Below are 24,100 nucleotides of genomic sequence, written 5' to 3' on the forward strand. Positions count from 1 at the left end.
CACACACACACACACACACACACACACACACACACACACACACACCACGGGCTGAGGTGTACTGCTACGTGGCGCGTCCCCAAGGTTGCGGATAGGGGAAAGCCCGAGAGTCGCAATTTGCGAAACAGGGTAGGGGTGAAATAAAATAGCCCTCGCGGACAAAACACAACCCGATGTCAGTGGTCTAGCGTGCCCAGGACTGGAAGGCGACAGGGAATGGTCGTCGCAAGCGCTCCCCTGAGGGTACCAGGTCCCACCTCAGGCGTACTTAAGTGGCCTTACTTCGGTAACCGGGGCTCTGCCGAAGCGGACTGTATATTTCCCTAGGTTCTCGTGGGAACAGCATGGATAAATTAATCAAAAAAACAAACGAAAATGAAAGTAATATGGAGCTGAAGAAGGCATTACAGCTCCACGAAAATACAATCACTGCCCTGGCGGAGTACATAAAGGGCAAATTAAACGTTCATGGAGAGATCCGCAAACATGTGGCCGCGCTAGGTACATCGTTTGCAAAGATCACCAGGGAAATTGGAAGCGTCGGAAAATCAAACGCCACCACATCTGTAGGAGAAGTGCAAACGTCACCGTCTCTTTACAGATTGTATTCGGACACGACTGTAAAAGAAACCGAAGAAGAAAGCAAATCGGCAACACCGAAGAGCCGAAAAACGCGAAAAGTCAAAAGGACGGAACGCTCTTCACCCTTGGAGATCAGCCAGGCACCGAAACTGCGAAAAGCTAATACAACGGACTTAGCAGTTACGGTAAGGCCAGAGCTGAAGCCAAAGCCGCCACTTCCACACGATCACTGGGAGTGGAAAGAGGTAAAAAAGAAAAAGCAACCCAAGAAGAAAGTAGCAACGCGTCCGAGTGCTCTTATCATTCGCCCAAGCCAGAAGGACCAGTACGCCGAGATCCTTAAGCGGGTCAAAAAAGATGCTTCCGCGGATCATATAGGCAAATGTGTTGATAAAATTAGAAGGACGGCTACGGGCGATATGCTTCTTATCCTAGCGAAAAATCAAAAAGATAAAACGCAGGAGATAAGAAACACCATTTCCACAGTTCTTGGAAAAGATGCTACGGTAGTATGCAAAGTACCTGAACAGGAATTAGAGATTAAGGACCTAGACGAAACCACGACGGTGCCTGAAATCGTAGAAGCCCTACAGAAAATAACTGGCGGAGGAAGCCAAATTTCTGAACACTGTGTCAAGTCCCTTCGCAAAGCATACGGAGGAACACTTACGGCTTCTGTTAGAGTAGCAGCTGAACTGGCAAGAACCTTAACAGAGCGGCAAAACATCAAGATAGGTTGGGTCAATTGTAGAATAAGAGCTACTCAAAGGCCTATAAAATGCTTCAGGTGCTGGCACTATGGTCACGTTGCAAACAAATGCAGCAACAAACATGACAGATCGAAGAGCTGCATCAAATGTGGGGAAATAGGCCACAAAGCCAAAGAGTGCGGTAAGGAAGCCCGATGTGTCCTCTGTGTTGACATTGGGAAATCGTAGACTGTGCTCACATTGCAGGATGTGGTCATTGCCCTGTATTTAAAAAAGCACTTCAGATGTTAAGACAGCCTCAAAAATGATCAAGGTACTACAAATTAATCTTAATCATTGTGAGGTTGCCCAAGACCTACTCATGCAGACTGTACGGGAGCTAAAATTAGACATAGTACTAATTTCGGAACCCTATAAGCACATCAGTGGCCTAAACTGGATCACCGATAAGGAAGGAAAAGCTGTCATCTGGGCATGTGGCACTAAACCTCTCCAGGGTAATCAAAATAATTGTTCTGGATTTGTAAGAGCCAAATTTAATGGAGTACATTTCTACAGTTGCTATGCACCACCTAGCCTAACACACGATGAGTTCGTCCGGTTCCTGGCCAAATTAGTGGAGGATGCCCGAATGTACTCCCCGGTAGCTATAGCTGGAGATTTTAACGCTTGGGCAGTGGACTGGGGTAGTAAAGCTACTAACACTAGAGGTTGCCAGCTTCTGGAAGCGATGTCACTGTTGGACGTCGCCTTACTTAATACAGGCGATAAACCCACGTTCACAAGAGGCGAGGCGAGCTCAATTGTGGATCTGACTTTCGTCAGCAGTACACTGGCAAGAGGAAATAACAGTTGGGAGATCTCGGATACTTACACCGCTAGCGACCACTGTGCCATATACTGGGAGGTATCATGTAAGCCAAATACAAATAGAGTACCACACACAAGAACTGGCTCAGTGGGTTGGAGGACTAGCATGTATGATCCCGGCCTGTTCAAGATAGCACTCGAGGATCGACCACTGCTTTCCAAAAGTGCCAGTGAAAAGGCGGCTGAAATCATAAGGAGGCTGACCGAGGCCTGCGATGCAACAATGCCAAGGCGACGCAACAACAACCGAACCCCACCGGTGTACTGGTGGAATGATAACATTGCTGAGCTTAGGAAAATATGTGTTAAGGCGCGTAGAACCTCCCAACGGGCTCGGAAAACACCACAATTCGAGCAGCTCTACGACAAATATAAGGAAGCGCGATTAAAATTAAATAAATCCATTAAAGAGAGCAAGAGAAACGCGTGGAAAATATTGTTGGAAGAGGTTGAAAAGAATCCATGGGGCAAGCCGTACCAGGTTGTAGTTAAACAACTGAGACATGAGAATACAACGCCCACTTGTCCTATTCTACTAGGAAGAATTGTCAGAGCTCTGTTCCCCACGCAACCAAAATCCTCCTTTCAACTAGGGATTGTGGATCCGAATGAAATCCCCCCTATTACCGAGAAGGAGCTAATGGTAGCATGCGGTAGGGTTGGAAACAACAAAGCTCCGGGACCGGATGGGATCCCCAACGTAGCTCTTAAGCAAGCTGTTGTAGCAACACCAGGAGTCTTCTTGGAGGCCTACAATAGCTGCTTACTGGAAGGCACCTTTCCTACCGCGTGGAAACGACAGAGACTGGTACTTCTCCCTAAAGGTAAGAAGCCACCAGACGAGCCATCGTCATACCGGCCCCTCTGTATGCTGGATACTGCGGGGAAAATACTAGAACGTATTATCCACAGCAGGATCGAAGCAGCAGTTGAACCCCACCTAGCTAACTCACAGTATGGGTTCAGAAAAGGCCGGTCTACGCTGGACGCTATAGAGCAAGTAGTCAATATAGTAAAACTAGCAGTGTCTGGGAAAAGATGGAAGAGAGGCTCGATAAAATACTGCCTGGTTGCCACCTTGGACATTAAAAACGCCTTTAACTCAGCAAAATGGGAGGTCATCATGGGGGCACTTAGCTCACTGAATGTACCTCTATACCTACGTAAAATAGTCGCTAGTTACTTCTCTGATAGGGTCCTCATATACACTACGGAAATCGGGACGGAGGAGTACAAAGTCACCGGAGGCGTCCCACAGGGGTCAGTACTGGGGCCACTTTTGTGGAACGCTATGTACGATGGACTCCTGAAGAAACATCTACCCAGCGAAACTAAACTCGTCGCATTCGCTGATGATCTAGCAGTCGTTATAGTAGCGAAACACGTGGAGGAAGTGAAGTGGGCATTTGAAAGATCCTTCCAAATAATCACTCTGTGGATGAGGTCAGTCGGACTAGAACTGGCTAAGCAGAAGACGGAAGCAGTGCTCATTACTGGCAGGAGAGTTGCGGAGACCATCATACTCAATGTCGGCAGCTGTGAAATCGCAACTCAACCAGCTATACGGTACCTTGGAGTAATGATCAACCATAGGCTAAACTTTAAAGATCAGGCTGAGAGAGCAGCAGCGAAAGCGTCTCTGGTGACAGCTAAACTCTGCCGACTCATGCCTAATGTCGGAGGTCCCAAGCAAAACAGAAGGAAGTTATTAGCGTCGGTGACTACGTCAGTGCTTATGTACGGAGTACCCATATGGTCCGACGCACTGAGCAAACAGGAGTCCCGACGGAAAATCGCCTCTGTTTATAGAGTCAGCACTCTACGGGTAGCTAGCGCCTTTCGTACAGTAGCGGAGGATGCGGCATGCGTGATAGCAGGTATGGTTCCTGTTGCGCTTCTTGCAGACGAAAGAACTGATCTGTACCGAAGCAAAAAAAGCAAATCAGACCCAACTTCAGCTGAACTTAGAATTCGGGGAAGACTGAAAAGCTTGCAACAGTGGCAATCGACCTGGGATAAGTCGACGAAAGGAAAATGGACGCGTAAGCTTATACCAAACCTAGAGCCATGGGTGAACCGAGATCATGGAGAGTTGAACTACTACCTGACTCAGATGATATCCGGCCACGGCTGTTATCGAGCGTATCTCCATAGGTTCAAATACGAAGATTCCCCTGACTGTCCTAATTGTGCCGGAATGATTGAAGATGCAGAGCATGTCTTTTTCGTCTGCCCCTGATTTAACGAAGCCAGGAGGTCTTGGGAAGAAGGTGTAGGATGCAAAATCTATCCTGAACCTCTGATAGCTACAATGCTATCCTCGCCTTCGGCCTGGGAACTTACGAGCGCGTACTGTACGACGGTGCTGAAGGAGTTGCGTAAAATAGAGCAAGAGCGGAGGAAGTTGGCCTGAACAGCCACTCTATCAGAGAAAGCTGCGGCTAAATCCCCCCCGCGAAGTAATGCCTAACGGCCATGCCGTGGGGACCAGGGATACCGAAGAGAGAGGATTGTTTTTAGTCGGTATTGATCTAGATCGAGTCCGACATACGGGGCACCAACATCAGGCCCTATGATACGTAAACGTATTTTTAAACCTCTATAAAAAAAACATATATATATATATATATATATATATATATATAAGCGGTAGCTCCGTGGTAGAAGACTTAAACTTTCGCTCATAATTCACGGGTTCGATTACTAGGATAGTCTTATATAAATCACACTTTGTGTATTAATTATACAGGTTTGTTACTGCTTACAAAAATATTCCCAGAGGATGGGTACCATAATATCACACTGAACGCTAACTCAAGCTAAGTATGGTATTTATGGTGTATCACTCCATAGATATATTTGAGGGAAGACTACTCCTTTCTTGCAAGTTTTTTTCATTTCATTTTATTTATGTTTAAAAGTTCATGTCCGTATAAAGTTATTATCTATTTTTATAGAGCTTCTATTATTTCTTCTTCTTCTTCTAATATTGTTATAGTAAGAAAAGGACCAATATTTAGCCACTTCCGCACATGCAGTGGTAGTCGTGCTACAAAATGCACGGCGGGCGGTGCACTTTGTTGCACGACTACCACTGCATGTGCGGAAGTAGCTAAATATTGGTCCCTTTCTTACTTAGGATGGACTTCCGCAAGGTAACACCCGATTCCATTAGATATTGTAATAGTGTTGTAATGTTTCCTTTATTGTATCTAAATTACGTTACACTTTTATAGAGTGATAGGTCTGTATCTTTTAAGTGTATAATTATTAAAGCTATCATTGATACGCATAAACACTTTATTATCTTCAAAGAATTTAGTTAATTTTTTTACCAATACCTTGGTAGTATAGAAAGAACTTTGTAACTACATCACATAATTGAATAACTTATTTAAAAAAAGGTTCAAAAAGAAAATTAAAGGTCTGTAGAATTCTATAAAATTCAATGAAAAACTCATAAGAATTTTTAATTGAGTTCGTTGGTTCTGAACTTGTATGAATGACTCCTTAAAAGTTTTTGCAATGGTCGGTAAAAAGCCAATTTCGATTCAGCTTCTAACCACGGCTACGGGTCACTTGCTAAAGGAACTTATAAAGTAAAAAATATAAATCTGTTCAATTTAAACGAACACGTATGTAAAATACTTACATTTTATTTAAATAATTTTCCTTTGTTCACAGGTGTTCGGAGAGTATAATGCATTCGAAATATGCAAGAAGAAGCAAATAAACGACGAATAAACATTGATAAAATATAACAAGTCATTCTGAAAAAATAAACAGATTTCAAAAATGACAAATGTGAAATTAAAACTGATGTTTTTCATTTTGAACGCAGTACTCTCACCGGATATAGTACAAGCGAAACCATATTTAGATCAGAATGCAACAATATCAAGTGATACGCATTTTACACTACCAGTGGATCCAAATTTGGATACATTGGTTGTTGCAAACGTTGAAGAGAGTCCGGAAGAGACAAAGAGTTATAAAACACAGTTAGACGATATCATGAACGCAGAACAAGATAGAGACGAAGCCTTATCGGAGAAGGTTATGAAAGATTCGACCGCTCTCGAAATGCATAAAGACGACGCTGAAGGCTTAGAGAAACAATTAAACATATCAAGTTCGCTTTTAGATAAGATCATTGATTCTGAAACTGATAGAGAGGAAACACTTACTGATATCTTACTCAGACCAGATTGGGATCTTGTAGAAGATGCACCGAGATTTGAATTCCTTATATCAAGAAAGCTAAATGAAACAGCTGTAGTTAATGGAACAATATCAAAAGTTTCCAGTGTCAGTGACAATAGTTTAGATGGGGTGAATAAAAATATAAGTGATGTGATAAAGAAAGTGGATTATGTTGAACTCGTGGAAGTATTGAAGCCGAGTAATGAGAACAAGAGTGCATACAATTTAGCCAATATGACAGGACACGAGGTTGACAACGATTTAGCGCCGGACACAAGTGAGTATAAATATTATTTAAAATTAATTTAGAATCGATTTAGAGTCGATACATGTCGATATTTATATAGTTTGCCCAGAATCGATGCATTGAAGATCACGGAGCGATGAGCATAGCACATTTACTTACAAGGTTGACATTTGAGAAAATAGACAAAATTTTGTGTGTTTTGCCAAACACAGGGCACTAATCGATGTAACATAACTAACTCCTGAAGATGCACCGTGGAGGGGTGAAACACGTGTTGAGTGATTTGACGGTGGCGGTTGTGTAATTCGCATTGTTTGCCGCATACGCATTTATCAGCGGGCGGTGCACTTTGTTGCACGATTACCACTGCATGTGCGGAAGTGGCTAAATATTGGTCCTTTTCTTACATCGTATTAGAACTTTATGGAACCCATGTACAGCCGTGCACTTGAATGATGATAATAAACAATAAATTTAATATAAAATTAATAATGTCCAAAGTGGTAATATTCAGTGATAGAATGTAGAAACAATAATAAATCATACTTAAGGTCTACATCAGGTTTTTATCATTTATAGGCGATATATTAGACCTCTGTCTCGCCAGATGTTAAACGATGGCAAGGTCTATAATAGTGCTTGCACGGAAGATAGGTGGTAGTTGTGTAATTCGCATTGTTTGCCGCATACGCATTTATCAGCGGGCTGGCGGGCGGTGCACTTTGTTGTACGACTACCACTGCATGTGCGGAAGTGGCTAAATATTGGTCCTTTTCTTACTTAGGATGGACTTCCGCAAAATAACACCTGATTCCATTAAAAAACTAGGCATTGTTACGGCGTCGTTAAAATAGATCAAGAGATTTTGTAAACACTATAATTTTCAAAAACGTGAGCAAATAAAAAATAGGAAATGTTAAACGTAAATATAAAGCAAAGACACGGATGATGTCTGTGAAATATAGGTGTAATAAAAAATATAGTTGCGGTAAATCTATTTAAATTTGACTAATTGCATAACGATGTCTTTAGGGATTAATAAAGTAACCAAAGGAAAGTTGAAGTAGTAGTTGGTAGGCTACATAGGCTGGTGACGCCTTGAAGTCCTGAAGCGGAGACCATTGACCAGCAAGCGTTATGTAAGACGTCCACCAGCAAGGACAGATGGCTTTGTTAAGTTCGCTTCTGAACTGTCTTATTGGAAATAGAAGATCCTATATCTAGAAGTGAACATTATTTAACTGGAATGATAATGATTGATATTTCTTAATTTTTCGTAATTTTATAATAGATTTTTAAGTATATAAATCTTTATTACATTTACAAAGATTACAGTCGGTAAAACGATACAAAATATATCCCAGCGTAGATGAATTGGTCTTTTAAAATAAAAGCAATAATAATAATCAATTGAGAAGAAATCTTCGTAAACAATAAACATTAAAGAAGATTTTTGAGAATCCGTAAATTTATTTACCGTTTATATTCTTTTGTTACAAAATATCAAGTGAATATAACACGTTTTCTTTTATCCGAAGTACAAAAGCGATTTCATTATTAACGTCAGACCTTTATCAAAATGGCCGCCCAAGTGTTGCTCCTTGAGGAATTATTTACATAAAGTAGAAAGAATGATTAATTGAAAGGCATTGTTATTTTACTATACAATTATTTATATTATCTACAGGACTAATCTTTACACACACATACACACACACACACACACGCGCGCACGCACACGCACACACGCAGCTTTGCAGCAAGAGCGGAAGAAGTTGGCCTGAACAGCCACTCTATCAGAGAAAGCTGCGGCTAAATCCCCCCCGCGAAGTAATGCCTAACGGCCATGCCGTGGGGACCAGGGATACCGAAGAGAGAGGATTGTTTTTAGTCGGTATTGATCTAGATCGAGTCCGACATACGGGGCACCAACATCAGGCCCTATGATACGTAAAAGTATTTTTAAACATCTATAAAAAAAAAAACACGCACACACGCAAACACGCGCAAACACACACATACACACACACACAAATATATATATGTTTGGGGGAGGCATACGCCTTGCAATGGACGTTCGTAGGGTGAAAACTAGAAGAAGTGTATCAAAGAATTCAGGCTTCAAATATAATTAATAACATATAGTAATATAGTAAAAAGCGTTTTTGAAATTCGAACTAATACATATTAATTGTTGTTTACTACATGATCCTGTAGACTTTATACTGCCAGAAGTTTTACCCTATCGCATATTAATAGAATTAATAAATTAGTATAGTAATAGTAATATACAGAATGATTGGAAATAGGTGTACAAGTTTTAAATCCTTTAATATTTATCTTGTATACTTACATCTGCTACTTCGATATGAATATTATAATCGAATTTAAATTAAAAATAGAAAACTTAGAATATACACATCTTAAATGAGAATTTTTCAGACTTTATTTCATTCCTAGCTGAAAATATTAAGATTTATGTCGATGGATTTTTTGATAATGACGTAAATATATATAATATATATAGCTTACATATAATCTAATATATAAAATTTCCATGTCACAATGTTAGTTACCATGCTCCTCCGAAACGGCTTGACCGATTTTTAACAAATTTTATATGCGTATTCAGTAGATTTAAAAATCGGCTACTATCTATTTTTCATACCCCTAAGTCATAAAGGTTGTTCACTCTTAATTTTTTTTTAATTTTTTGACGAAATTTTTTGTTTTTATTTTTTTTATAATACAGTATACAAAAATACATACAACCCTAAATTTTCACCCCTCTACGATTAACCCTTATTTTTTATTTATTAATAATTTTTTTTTTGCAAAATAACGTTTGCGGGATCAGCTAGTAATATATATATATGGACCACTTAATGTAAATTTTTGTCAAATTATCGATATCCATCTTGCACATCACTATAGAATTATTATAGTGTTGTTCAATCACGTATAGGTGGTATATCGATACGAAACACCATTCGAGAGTAGTCATGTCCAATAAGACAGGAATTCCGTAGGGATTGTAACAGGAAATGAACTAAAGGAACGTGTTCGGTCGACCAGTCGGCGCATCCCCCTCTAGTCAGACCGGAGGATACAACCCCCCTCCACCCGGTTTGCTTTTGTTTCATATCCGCTTATCCCTGTATTCTATCGGCGTTAAAACATTGACTTTTTATATCACACTACCTTCGTTTATGGCTCTGACTGTACACATATAATAAAGTTCGACAAGATATCTTAATCTTCCCTTTCTTTCAAATCTAAAATTAAAAGTAAATATTATTGAATTATTGTCATTATAGCATTCAAGTGTTTGTATTTGATCTAAATATGTGAAACTTGCTTTGTTGATTTATTTACAGAGTCCATATAATAATGTATAAATGATTATAAGTTTTATATGAAAAGAGAAACTTTTGAATGGATCTAGTGGATTACTATTTATAATGTTAAAATAATTGACGATTCAAAAGCGCTTGTAAATATCTATTTGATTAAAGATTTCTTTTAATTTAATTGAAAATTAGAAAACTTTGTTCACATTGACCAGTTGAGATAAATCTTTCGGGAACTATGGAGTTGTCTTTACAAGATACTTATTTATCTAAATTTGTTAATTTAGATAAATAAGTATCTTGCTTCATTTATATCCATATAATATGATAAGATATAATATATCTATTTAACATTGGATTTTTTTATAGAACTCTTATGTATTATCAATATATTATCTATTTATTTTATTAATCTATTTTATTATTGACTCAACTCTGCTTCGCAAAGTGTTATAGTTGTGTAGAAGAAGCAGGAAGAAACTCCACAGTAACACATCTTTTAATAAAGTTTAACAAAGATATATACATATACACTTTATCAGATATAGCCTAAATGAAATCAAAATAATCAGGCGACATCACTGCCAAGGATTCTTGTCATTTAAATATTCGTTTATTGAATAATAAACCTTTTTCAGAACTGTGTTTGGACTTAACAATTTAGTTTGAGTTTCTATAGGCAAGCAGCTGTCTATGTAACTTTAATTAGGAACCTTCTTAAAGGTTTGGCTTGAATACGTAACATAAGTGTAAATCACTTACCATACTATCTTAACTTTAATGTACTGTAAATGTAATTGGGAACTTGCAATGTTTTTTTATTAATATAATGGCATACAGGCCTTTCGATTGTGGAATGATTTACCGCTGAATATAAGACGTGCTAACTCACTACATATTTTCAAGAAAATGGTTAAGAAATATTTACTAGATCTATGATAATTATCCGTTAATTCATTTCTCTTTCTTTCTCTATTTCTTTATTCTTTCTTAGAGGAGTACAGTTCAAGACAGTTTTATATTTAAGATATGTATCATACCCTAATATGTATTATATCTTATTTATCATAAATATACATGCTATATACATATGCATGTTTGTACATTTTAACTACCCATTATTTATACTTATACTATTTCCATACCATTGTTGTCTGTAAGAGATTGCCTCGTATGATAAGACCGCCCATTATACATTTTTGTTTATTATTATGAAACTATATAAATGTATCTTAGCGTGTACAAAAAAGAATATTAAGAAAAATGAAATTTGGGATTACAGGATCGTACACTATAACTATATTTATTTATATTATTTATTTACAACTTAGTTGGATGCGGGTCGCCATAATGCCTTGCAGGGACTTGCATCAGCTGACAAGATGATTGTGATATATTTATTATTTAATGGAATCAGGCGTTATTTTGCGGAAGTCCATCTTGATTAAGAAAAGGACCAATATTTAGCCACTTCCGCACATGCACTGGTAGTCGTGCAACAAAGTGCACCGCCCGCCAGCCCGCTGATAATTGCGCACACAGAGTCTGTGTTTGGCACTAATCGGTGTAACATAACTCCTGAAGATGCCACGTGGAGGGGTGAAACACGTGTTGAGTTATTTAACGGTGGTAGTTGTGTAATTCGCATTGTTTGCCGCATACGCATTTATCAGCGGGGTGGCGGGCGGTTCACTTTGTTGCACGACTACCACTGCATGTGCGGAAGTGGCTAAATATTGGTCCTTTACTTACATATTTATTATTTATTTATTAGTATATAGTAGCAGCATTTTTAATGCTATTATGTCGTTTGCGGACATATTAGATATAATCTGTATTAAACCGTGTAGCATCCTTCTCTATGAATAGCGAAATATTTAGAGATTAGCCATCTGTGGGGGAACAATAATCGCCACGCTTGGCAGGCAAATTGGCGATCACAGTGTGTTGTTATGGTATGTAGAGAACGCTGCTGCCAATCCTCTGTAAGCTTGTTTTGTGAACAGAGGCAATTCTGTATAATTAATCTAAGAAGTGTGAATAATATAAAATTGTGTCCTGGGAATCGAACACGAGATTTACTATCAAAAATCTTATTCCATACCTTTTAAACTTAACTAGAAAACGTGGTTACATTTTTCAAGTCAGTTGCCATAATACGTGAAAGTTCTCATGAAACGCCTTTCGTTAAAACTTAGTTGAAGGATCGTAGGTTTCTACGAAATTACTTATTCTGTTCACTTGAAACTATAGTCTATTGTTAACTTATATTTAACTTAAATAAATTGTTTTGCTCGTAGAACAATAACAAGTTGTCTTGGTATAGTTGCACTAAATTAACATATACTCACTTGAATATACGGTAACTAACTTTATTACGTGTAATATATTAAGTTTATATCAAATTTAAATTATTCTCCTTGGCTGGCGATGCTTTTATTCCACAATTGAAAACTCTTCTGAAAAGCTTCTTTCGGAAGGCTCTTCAGCTGTTCTGTTCTAGTTTCTTTCAATGTCGTGTCAATGTCGTCATCCTAAGTAAGAAAAGGACCAATATTTAGCCACTTCCTCACATGCAGTGGTAGTCGTGCAATATGCAATTTTCTTGAATACTTTCTAGATACAAGTAATCAAAATAAATGATCCAAAGTTGATGGTATGACTAAATAAATAAAAGAGCGGGGTATCAACTGTGTGTAAAGTTTTGGCAAGTGACGTGTCGCAGTTCTTTCTGTGTTTTCAGGCTTCACGGACCTTCAGACGCTGTTCCTGGCCTGCTTCGGGACGCTGCTGCCGTTGCTGGGTGTGCTGTTCGCCACCCTTGCCCTCAGGTGAGCTGATAATATCACATGGAAACAGTCTTGACTTCAATTTTTTTTTTTAATAGTAATGTTGCTAGTGATGTACACAGTTAAAAATTACGTAAATAAAACAAATAACAAAAAAACAAATTAAGGAATAATATTTAATGGAATCAGGCGTTACTTCGCGGAAGTCCATCCTAAGTAAGATAAGGACCAATATTTAGCCACTTCCGCACATGCAGTGGTAGTCGTGCAACAAATTGCACCGCACGCTAGCCCGCTGATAAATGCGTATGCGGCAAACAATGCGAATCACACAACCGCCACCGCCAAATTACTCAACACAAAAAAAGAAAAAGTTTTTTGGCACTAATCGGTGTAACATAACTCCTGAAGATGCCCCGTGGAGGGGTGAAATACGTGTTGAGTGTGTGGAAGTGGCTAAATATTGGTTCTTTTCTTACTAAGAAATATTAATAAATTAATTCACAAGAAAATGTAATGTGTATTCTAGTTGGAAAGCGGCGAAAGTGGGTTGATGAATGAAAGGTTTAGGAAAAAAAATGAAAGGAACGAAATAATTTGTGAGGAATAACAGTCGAATGAATAAATGCATTGAGAAGGAATAAAACATAAGAACGCAAATAGTATGACGAAATAAATATACATTTAGTAAAAATTGTCCCTATGTAACAAAGAGTGAGGAAGTATGAGAGGCCAAAAAACGAATGCTATAAAAAAAGATGTTCACATATATGTTAGCACGAGATGAGAGCTGTTAGGTACTATTTTAGCAATAGATACATACATACACACTTAATAATTATAAATAATAATACATATGAATTTCTAAAATGTCTATAATATTTAGTATCTTGATTAGGCCGCCTCTAGCGATTTCCAGTGTGGTTTGTCCCGTGCTACTCTCTCTCACATGTAAACAGCTATCACATATTTAATAACACACATTGATATGAACAAACATACATTGATACAAACGTATATACATATATAATAAATAAATGAGATACATTCTTATATATAATATAAACTTTGTGCATTAATTATAAAGGATTACTATTGCTCATATCCAAGTTTTCAAAGGATGCGTAGTATCGTTCTCTGCATACTATAATATCCCACGAATCGCCAATCGGCCTGCCAAGCGTGGCGATTATAGTATATCCCCATTTATATATTCGAGGGAGGGTAAGCCTTGCGATGAAGTATATGTGGGAGTGAATCACGCAGGCGAATAATAGATGTAAATATTTTTTTAAACACTTTAATTTTTTACCTCTTACATAGTTGACACAAACCGGCCCATCGCCATCTTGACAGAGAATCCATAATTCATTCCTACTTTTCATTCATTCATCAATCAATCGCTCACTTCCTTCACTCTTAAGTTCCGTTCCCACGTATATATCGAAATAAAATTGTTCGAAAAAAATTCTTTCGACTGAAACGTAAAATGTTTTAGTATGTGAAAAAAAAATGTCTTCGAACGAGGTTTGAAATTTAAATTTTAATTCAGTCCAACAGAAGATTCAAAGGGAACGGTAGTAATTGAACGAAATTGGGACACTATCGCGCGAAAAATTTGCTGACCCCTCTGCATGCAGTATCCGACAGTTGGATAGGATTTAGTGTATCCATTTCGAATCGGGTTTTTTTTATTTTCAAAGTGTAAAAAACTGTTTCAGCAAAAAGTCTTTTCAATTTGGAAAGTGTTCATACATGTTTCACTACATGAATGTGATATCTAACCATTTGATTTTTACTTCTGTCGTTCTCTACAAAATTTTTAGGTTATTTATTTAATATTCTTTATTGTACACGTTAAGATACATTTAATAAGTTTTATAATAATATACAAAAAGGTACAATGGGCGGTCTTATCATACAAGGCAATCTCTTACAGACAACCATAGTATGGAAAAGGTAAAAGTACTAATAATGGGTAGTTTACGTTTACAAAACAATACATATTCACAAACAAATGAACATAAACATTTATAGACATACATACATACGTATATAACATATATACTTATAATAAATAAGGTTTAACACATATTATAAATATAATAACTATAAATTTCGATCAGTATTGATTCGATCGCACTTGCCTTAGAAAGAAACAAAAAGAAAAAGAAATGAATTAAGAGATAGATAATTATAAGTCTAGTAAATGGTTCTTAACCATTTTCTTGAAAATAGGTAGTGAGTTAGCACGTCTTATATTCAGCGGTAAATCATTCCACAATCGAACGGCCTGCGTGGTGAAAGATGTTATTATGTTACCTTTTTAACATGATATTTTAAATGTGTGATATTTTTTTTAACATAACAATAGATCAATAGCTATTTTAAATATATACCAAATATTGTTTGAACTTTATTGGGAAGCGTTAATAATAAAAATATATATTTTTTAAATCCGGTAAATCAACAGGACAGAGACATTACAATTTCGGGTAATCATTTTTTCAGATAAATTTTATTAATATTTGTCTTCTTTCTTCCTTCGCAATATCTTCTATTCTTTTTCTTTAACTTAAGCATTATTGTCATTCAACCATTGCCTTTCTTCATCTCTAATCGCAATGGATTAGGAGGACCGGAAAGTAATGTCGCTTTTGTAAGTTAAATTCACACGACTATACTTTTAACAAGTTTTTATTTCTAATCAACAATATATTCACATTCGTTATCAACAACCTTTTGCCATCTAGTATAAAAATCAATGCAGGAGCGGTAACAAATCAATCGGTTTTTCTATAAAAACATGTCGACAGAAACGACATTACTTTTTATTTCTAATTAACAATATATTCACATTCGTCATCAACAACCTTTTGCCATCTAGTATACAAATCAATGCCGGAGCGGTAAAAATCAATCGGTTTTTCTATAAAAACATGTCGACAGAAACGACATTACTTTTTATTTCTAATCAACAATATATTCACTTTTGTTATCAACAACCTTTTGCTATCTAGTATACAAATCAATGCCGGAGCGGTAAAAATCAATCGGTTTTTCTATAAAAACATGTCGACAGAAACGACATTACTTTTTATTTCTAATCAACAATATATTCACTTTCGTTATCAACAACCTTTTGCCATCTAGTATACAAATCAATGCCGGAGCGGTAACAAATCAATCGGTTTTTCTGCAAAAATATGTCGACAGAAACGACATTACTTTTTATTTCTAATCAACATTATATTTACCTTCGTTATCAACAACCTTTTGCCATCTTGCATACAAATTTTCAATGCAGGAGTGGTAAAAATCAATAGGTTTTTCTATAATATATGTCGATAGAAACGACATTGTTTTCCGTTTCCTTAATATCACAGATTATTTATCACATCATTGTCTCCTTGTTTTATGTTATTACTTTTATATTTTACATTTATATTCTTTAACTAATTTATTATTCTTATTTAACACTCTTTTATTTATTATTAAATACATTTGCATTACTCTGGTTTTACTCGGACCTTTGTTAACTTTGTTAATTGTGATCTAATTTTTATTCCTCTCAATTACTTTCTTTATTATTCTTTTGCAGAACTTCAGAAATGGTAGGACGTGAGGCAATGATTTGTATATAATGTTAATAAGCTAGCAACCGTCAATATACCGGATTTCTGGCGTTGAAATCAGGGAGGAGACAATAGCCTCCCTGATAAGCGAAAAAGAAACTAGGAAAGAATTCCTCGCTTGTTGCAAGAATATAGTTAAAAACGTTGTACAAAAAAATAAAAATCCAAATATACAATAAGAAATGTGATAAAATAAAACTCAAATGTGATATATAATGTATTATAGAAAATAAGTAAAAATGTAAAAAGAAAAGAGGAAAGAATGATAGATGAACAGAGCAAAAGGGTAAGAAAGTAATGTAGCATGAAAGATAGATAATAGACCGAAAGAGAAAGTAAAATATGAAAGAAGAGAGAGAAAATAAAAAATCATGGGAAAAATTAAATTGAAAATAAGTCCCTGTCCCACCATAAATAGGGGTACGAGAGGCCCCTAATAGCGGGGGTCATAAAAAAAATATACCGGATATATATAAAGAATGTTTTCAGCTAATTACGTCGCAGGAAATGTTTTTGACGTACACCTTCTTCTAACTGATTCTAATATTACCTGTTGGACCTTTATACTGCGTCTTTTAACTCCTGCTGGTCCATGGAGTCCACTTCAGAAACTTCTTTAACTGACTATCTGTTCTATGTGGCCTGTAGTATTGACACTTATATTTGTCTTGCGGCAACATCCCTTTCCAAAGAAGAGAGCTGCCATATTTTCTTGTGGTTTTGTTGCAGGGTGGTGGGTGATGTAATTAGGCATAACAAAACCGTGTAACAGTATGTGGCGAGGATTGGTAGGCGATGCATGAATGTAATGTTGGTGAATGATGTATGTTGAATGATAGAATACATGAAGGATGAAAGAGAGAAATTGTAAAGGATGAGATAGAGAGAAGGTGAAAGTAGGAGGGTGTATATCTCTGTTCCAAAAGGAAGATAGGAGAAAGAGTTTATAAAAAAAAATACTTGTCAATCGGTTTATCTGCGAGGGATACGTTTGTTTGTATACGAATGTCCTCATTTCTTATTTTACTATAGGACAGTTTCATTTCATTATATTTTTTATCAAATTTGGCACTTTTGGCGTTGTCATGTACATAAGAGATATTTATAAAAGATTCATTTTATGTACACAACACATATTCATGTACACACACACACACATTTATATATATATACACAGCATGCTATCCATGTCTTAATATATATATATATATATATATATATATATTTGTATTGGAATGTTTCTATATATTTATGTATTTGTATGTACGTACGTACTCTCTTAACTGCCCACTCCTTTATATCTCTTATCTCCATCCAAAGGTTGTCTGGTAGAGATCTCCTCTAGCGGTCAGACCGCCTCTTGTACCATATGAATTGCTTCTTTTTTCCCTCCACTTATTGTCTATGGTGTACAAAAAGTGTTAATAAATAAATATATAAACAATTACGTAAATGAATATTTCTAGATTTTAATTTTGGGAACCGCATTTTTATTAGTCACGTTCTCGGGAAACCACTGACCCTTTAAAACCCCTCCACATATGCCGTGACCTGAAAGTGTAGTGCGATTACGGGTCATCACTAATTTGGGTTACATTTCAATATCTTCATATTTAAAAATCGAATATAAAATTCATTTACATCATCCTAATTAAATTTACATACGCTTTACGCATGTACAATAAAATCACACAATTAATTTGAAATCTGCCACTGGATAGATTTAACCCTTAATAGCCTAGAGTTTCAATTTTGATACCAATCTTTTTAACCGAATATTCATATTACTATTAGTCTTTTTTATAGGTTGGCTGTACGTATTTTACTGTTGTATAATATTCTTTCCAACGAAATTAAAAAAAAAATCTATTTTTCCCTTCATCTAGACACTCAAGCAAACACAGTAATATTAAAAAAATCACTTTCGTAAATCAGGCTATTAAGGGTTAAAACGAATATTTAAAAATATTTGACGAAAGTATATCTTACTAATCACGGTGTTCGAACTTGAACTCCTCTGAAACGGCTTGACTGATTTTTACCAAATTTTACATGCGTATTCAGTATGTATGAGAATCGGCTACTATTTATTTTCCATACCCCTTAGTGATAAGGGTGGTCCACCCCTAAATTTTATTTTTAATTTTTTAGACAATTTTTTTTGTTTTTATTTTTTTATGATACAGCATACAAGAATACATACAACCATAAATTTTCACCCCTCTACGATCAACCCTTATTTTTTATTTGTAAATTAAAATATCAATGTTTTTTTTGCAAAACAACGTTTGCGGGATCAGCTAGTTACTCTATATAAGAATACTACACTGATGTTAATGTTTAGAATTAGTTAATCGATGTTCACTATATTCGAAGTTTCGTGGTCGTATTGCTTGTCTGGTGTCAGTCTTGAGGAAGCTAATTATTGTGGCAGACTCTTTATAAAACTATATTTGTAAATAGCAACTGTTGAGTTTCTGGCTGCAGCAGAACTGCCTTCCGAGCTGATACCTTCCTATGTGGACAACAACGCCGACATTTTATGTTGATTGTCATCTCGAAAGTACAACAGACTTTTTGAATATGGAATATTTTGTTTTCTGATTTTGGTAACATGTAAAACTGTTCAATATTGCTTTTAATACGAAACTGGATGCAGGTTTTCTATATATTCTTATAAACACACACACACACACACACATATATATATACCTATATATATATATATATATATATATATATATATATATGTGATATGTTTATAATAAAACAGGTATGTATCTCGTTGTATTAAATTGAAATGAATGTTGTTTAAAAGAATTTCAGATTGAATAATTTACCAGAACACGATATCATCTCTACAGAGGCGTAGCGTTAAAATGTTGCATGCATTCCAATCTTGTATATAGATCTGAGCGCTTCATTCCATTCGGTTGAACATTCGACACAAATGCCGCGCATATTTGCCTGTTTGTACATTGAATGTACGTATATAAAATTTTCTAATATAAAATAACACTAATATATATGATGAATTTATACAGGGTGATAGGACATAAATATAAAATGTTTAAATTGGTAAATAGTTAGCTTATTTATCAGGGAGAAACTTCAAAGATTTTACATCTATTTTCAATAATGCTATTTAAAATGATCGTTCTGAAATGTTACATATTTATTTATACAATGCGATAGACGTGTTATTGTTGGTTTCACAAATATGGTAGAGACAGATATTAGAAACAGTAATTATTTTAATATGTATTAATGACATTTTCCTAAAATTCTTTTTAGGATATATTTCATTAAGTTATTTATTATTTTTGAAACCATTTTTTATTTAAAATTTTTATGCTTGTTATCAATCACATTGCAGTGGTATAGATCAGTATATTGGTACATGTTTCTGAGGAATTAAATAAATAAAGCTTTTTCGTGCGTTATTATAAAGTGTTGGAATAGAAAGCAACGAACTTGTACCTGATTCCGAATTTTAGTTTTTAAAAAAAATAACAATAGAGCTTTGAAACAAGTATGAAAATATATAAATAGATTAAAAACTTTTTTGATATTAAAATAAAAATCAATGTATGTCGCGAAAACAAAAGTATTACACCCAAAAGATGACAATTCGTAATCTGTCATGGCGTCTGGTTCAAAATTATAATAACATCAGCTGACAGACGTTCAATGTAAGGCATATATGTGTATGTATATATATATATATATATATATATATATATATATATATATATATATATATATATATATATGTATACGTATACAATTTTATAAAAATGATAGATTCTAAATTCAAAATTTTCTTGTGATTATTTTTAATAATAACAGTATTTATGGCCAGACTAGTATAAATATTTTTTCTTTTACATTTATACATTTGCCTGTTTGTAATTTCTGCATCACTTTGGGTTGACTGGACGGATGCACACGGCATTAGGTCCGCCATTAACAGTTTTGCAGTCTATCGCTGCGAGTTTTTTTTTAAATAATAATAAAGTATATATTTTAGTATAACAAATAGAAAATTTCGTGAATACGAAGTAGCTTTTCGATTTACCGCAATTTTTCTGAATGATCAGACATCGGAGAATTAGACCCGCAGGCCAAGTGTTAAATATATATATATATATATAAATATATATCAAGTGTAAAATATATATCTAAATATATATACATTTATTTACATATTATATTATAACAGTAGAACTTTGATAATCAAAGTAACACTCAAATACAATTTTAATAATATACCTTTTAAACTACCAAATAATACAAATCAATTATATTACATATACAACAACATAAACATATTATAATTAAAACATATTATAATAGGTTCTTAATGTTGACGATATTAAATACGTAAGTTATATTTGATTATAAGGCTTTGCATTTTGTGAAGTGGCCTTTCAAGTCACTGGAGTACGCTTATAGACCCTTCACATACATATAAGTAGAGCATTTTTAAATCATATATTTTTTAAGTTATTAATTATTATTGAGGTTAATATAAGTTTGTAATTTATATAGGTTAATAAATGCTAAGTAAAAGGTAGCATAAATCGTATTACCTTTCGATTGGTATATTTATAATTTAAATTTGTTTATCTCTCACTGAACCATGGCTGTGATCGTATTTTTATTTAAGATGGAATCAGGAACATAGCCCAGCGATGGGAAGTACAAAACAGATCGCCTCTGGGTCTTCGAGGTTCCGAAGACCAGACCACGGACTGGCATTCGAATATAGCACTTCTATTAAAGTTGAACAGATGACTGACCAGAAACGGCTGCCTCCAGGCCGCTTCTAACCGGTATTTTTGGAAATCTGTGGGTCAGACGTATGTCCAACAGTGGACGATATACGACAGAAACGGTGATCATTCATTAATATTTATTTACATATTTTTTTGGATTTTATTCAGAACTGTACAGAAAAATACGACACTAACATTAAAAGTGATTAAACGAGATATAATTCACAATTATTATTAGATTATAATATTTAATGGAATCAGGCGTTACCTCGCGGAAGTCCATCCTAAGTAAGAAAAGGACCAATATTTAGTGCCAAACACAGAGTCAAGTTGGCACTAATCGGTGTAACATAACTCCTGAAGATGCCCCGTGGAGGGGTGAAACACGTGTTGAGTAATTTGGCGGTGGCAGTTGTGTAATTCGCATTGTTTGCCGCATACGCATTTATCAGCGAGCTGGCGGGCGGTGCACTTTTGCACGACTACCACTGCATGTGCGGAAGTGGCTAAATATTGGTTCTTTTTTTACTTAGATTATAATATGTAAATAAAGATAATTGACATGCAGTAATAGAAAGTACGTTTCTAAACCAAAAAAGTAAAATTATGTTTATTTAAATGATTTATATACTATTAAGAGAGGATGTCATAAAGGATGCACAGCAGCGCCCTCTACGTAATATGTTACACTGCGATCGCCAACCCGCCTGGTAAGCGTGGCGATTATGGTATATATCCCCATAGATATCTTTGGGGGAGGCATATGCCTTGCAATCAGCGTCCATAGACTGAAAAGACGACCACGAAAATAAAATAAAAAAATCTAGAATTTTTATTGGGTAGGTTATTTTTACAAGGTAATTTATATAAGTATATAAATATTTTATTACATGGTATATACAGGCTGATTAATTATATATTTAATGGAATCAGGCGTTACCTCGCGGAAGTCCACCATAAGTAAGAAAAGGACCAATATTTAGCCACTTCCGCACATGCAGTGGTAGTCGTGCAATAAAATGCACCGCCCGCCTGCCCGCTGATAAATGCGTATGCGGCAAACAATGCAAATCACACAACCGCCTCCGCCAAAATACTCAACACGTGTTTCACCCCTCCACGGCGCATCTTCAGGAGTTATGTTACATCGATTAGTGCCAAACACAGTAATTAATTATAGGTGTCAAAACTTTAAAGGGGTGAATAAATAGCTTATTCGCTGTTTTATGTGTAGCCTTCGCGTTCGCACTGACCACTATACATCAATACTTCTGCTAAATTATACTTTGAAAGCCGAATTAAATTCAAACGCCATTATTGATGGAATCGCTGATATTGTGTAATGGTACAAATTGTAAATATTAAATAATTTCTGTATACATGTAAATATATAATATACGTGACATAGATCACATCATAGTATTTGTAAGTTCAAGTGAAAGCTCTGTTTACATTAGGACAATCGACAACACCATCATACCCACACTCCTCATCACCATAACCTTGTACTACTATACAACTGACCCTCGTTGTTCACTACAGACACTACTCACCTTTAACATATGTCCACTCTTGCTTATACATATAAATGCAGGCCGCTTGTAGCTGGTGCATTTGTAAATCTATGGGTGAAGCAGATCTTCAGTGATGAACATCCTATTGCTGAAATGATGTTGATGATGTAATAACATCTACTCATCACCGTTTAATCAGTATCACTAATAAATTTTCGACTGCAAAAAGTTTCCAATTGTTTTGTAATTTAATCAGATTTTTTAATAAAATGCTGCAAAATATTATTGGACTAACATAAAAAAAATTAAAAAATAAATTGTCAAAAATTATTATTCAATAAATGAATATTTAAATGATAAGAATCCTTGGCAGTGATGTCGCCTGATTATTTTGGTTTTATTTAGGCTATATGTGATAAAGTGTATATGTATAAATCCGAATTGTTAAACTTTATTAAGAGATCTGTTGTTGTGGAGTTTCTTCCTGCTTCTTCTCCGCAACTATATTACTTTGCGAAGCAGTGTAGAGTCAAAAATAAAATAAATAGATAATAAATTGTCGAGCAATAAGAGTTCTAAGTATGTATTCTGAATAAACGTATTTTATCTTTATTCTTAATATTACAGACATCGAAAACTTTTCATTCGAATTTAAATTGGCTTTTTGCTATAAAAAGGTCTCCGGAATATTCTCGAATTCCACTGAACTATATTTCGAACGAACGCATAAAATGTTTGCGATAGAATAACTTTGTTTAAGCAACTAGGTTAACCTGTATAATTTTTAACGAGATCTAGACTGAAAAGTAAAGTTCAGTTTCAGTTGAAATTGTTTTCACGTATGTATGTTTCGAGTTGGTACAGTAAAATTAGTTTATGCAATTCATTTATTGGTAGAGAACTGAGATTATGATCTTGGGATGTAGGTTCGATTCCGGATACAACCTTATATAATTCACACGTAGATTTGTCTCTGCTCACAAACTAATTTCTAGAGGATACCCAGCAGCGCCCTCTTTTTACCATTGTATCACGTCATCACCTGAAGCCACTTTAAACATAAAATAAAATATTTTATTATTAAACACATATTAATGAAAGAGACTTCAGGCTTGTAATATAAGGGTCCTTTAAGAGGATGCCTTCAGCTATTCGTCTACTCAAAGGACTATCGAAGATCCTGATAGAAATGTTAAGAGAAACAGTAAACATATGAAGCTTTTTGCAGATGCTTGTTCCGGCGCTGGTGTCCTGGTTGGTGCAGAAAACCGACCGACTCCTCGGTCTCTGAGAGCAGCGAGAAACACGAAACCAACCAACAAGTAAGATTACCAGTTTCAGGAACATATTAATGCGTATAGGAATGATCGCCCTGAAAGATCTCGTTTCACTAAACATTTATTAGAGTCGGGTCATAGTTTA

The 24,100-nt window shown here is 35.4% G+C and overlaps 1 protein-coding gene across 1 annotated transcript in view; it reads left to right on the forward strand.

Moving 5' to 3' along the window:
- Positions 1–5,957: 5,957 nt before the first annotated feature.
- LOC137933595 (uncharacterized) overlaps positions 5,958–24,100 on the forward strand; it is a 57,809-nt gene continuing 39,666 nt past the window's right edge. The window contains exons 1-3 of the mRNA XM_068777610.1: positions 5,958–6,642; positions 12,688–12,793; positions 23,907–24,000. Coding sequence (XP_068633711.1) covers positions 5,958–6,642; positions 12,688–12,793; positions 23,907–24,000 — 885 coding nt within the window. The remainder of the gene's footprint in view (positions 6,643–12,687; positions 12,794–23,906; positions 24,001–24,100) is intronic.

This window comes from Battus philenor, unplaced genomic scaffold (genome assembly GCF_028537555.1).
Source record: "Battus philenor isolate CCGP_79_NKW_IND1 unplaced genomic scaffold, ilBatPhil1.0.hap1 SCAF_13, whole genome shotgun sequence".
In the NCBI taxonomy this organism is placed as follows: domain Eukaryota; kingdom Metazoa; phylum Arthropoda; class Insecta; order Lepidoptera; family Papilionidae; genus Battus; species Battus philenor.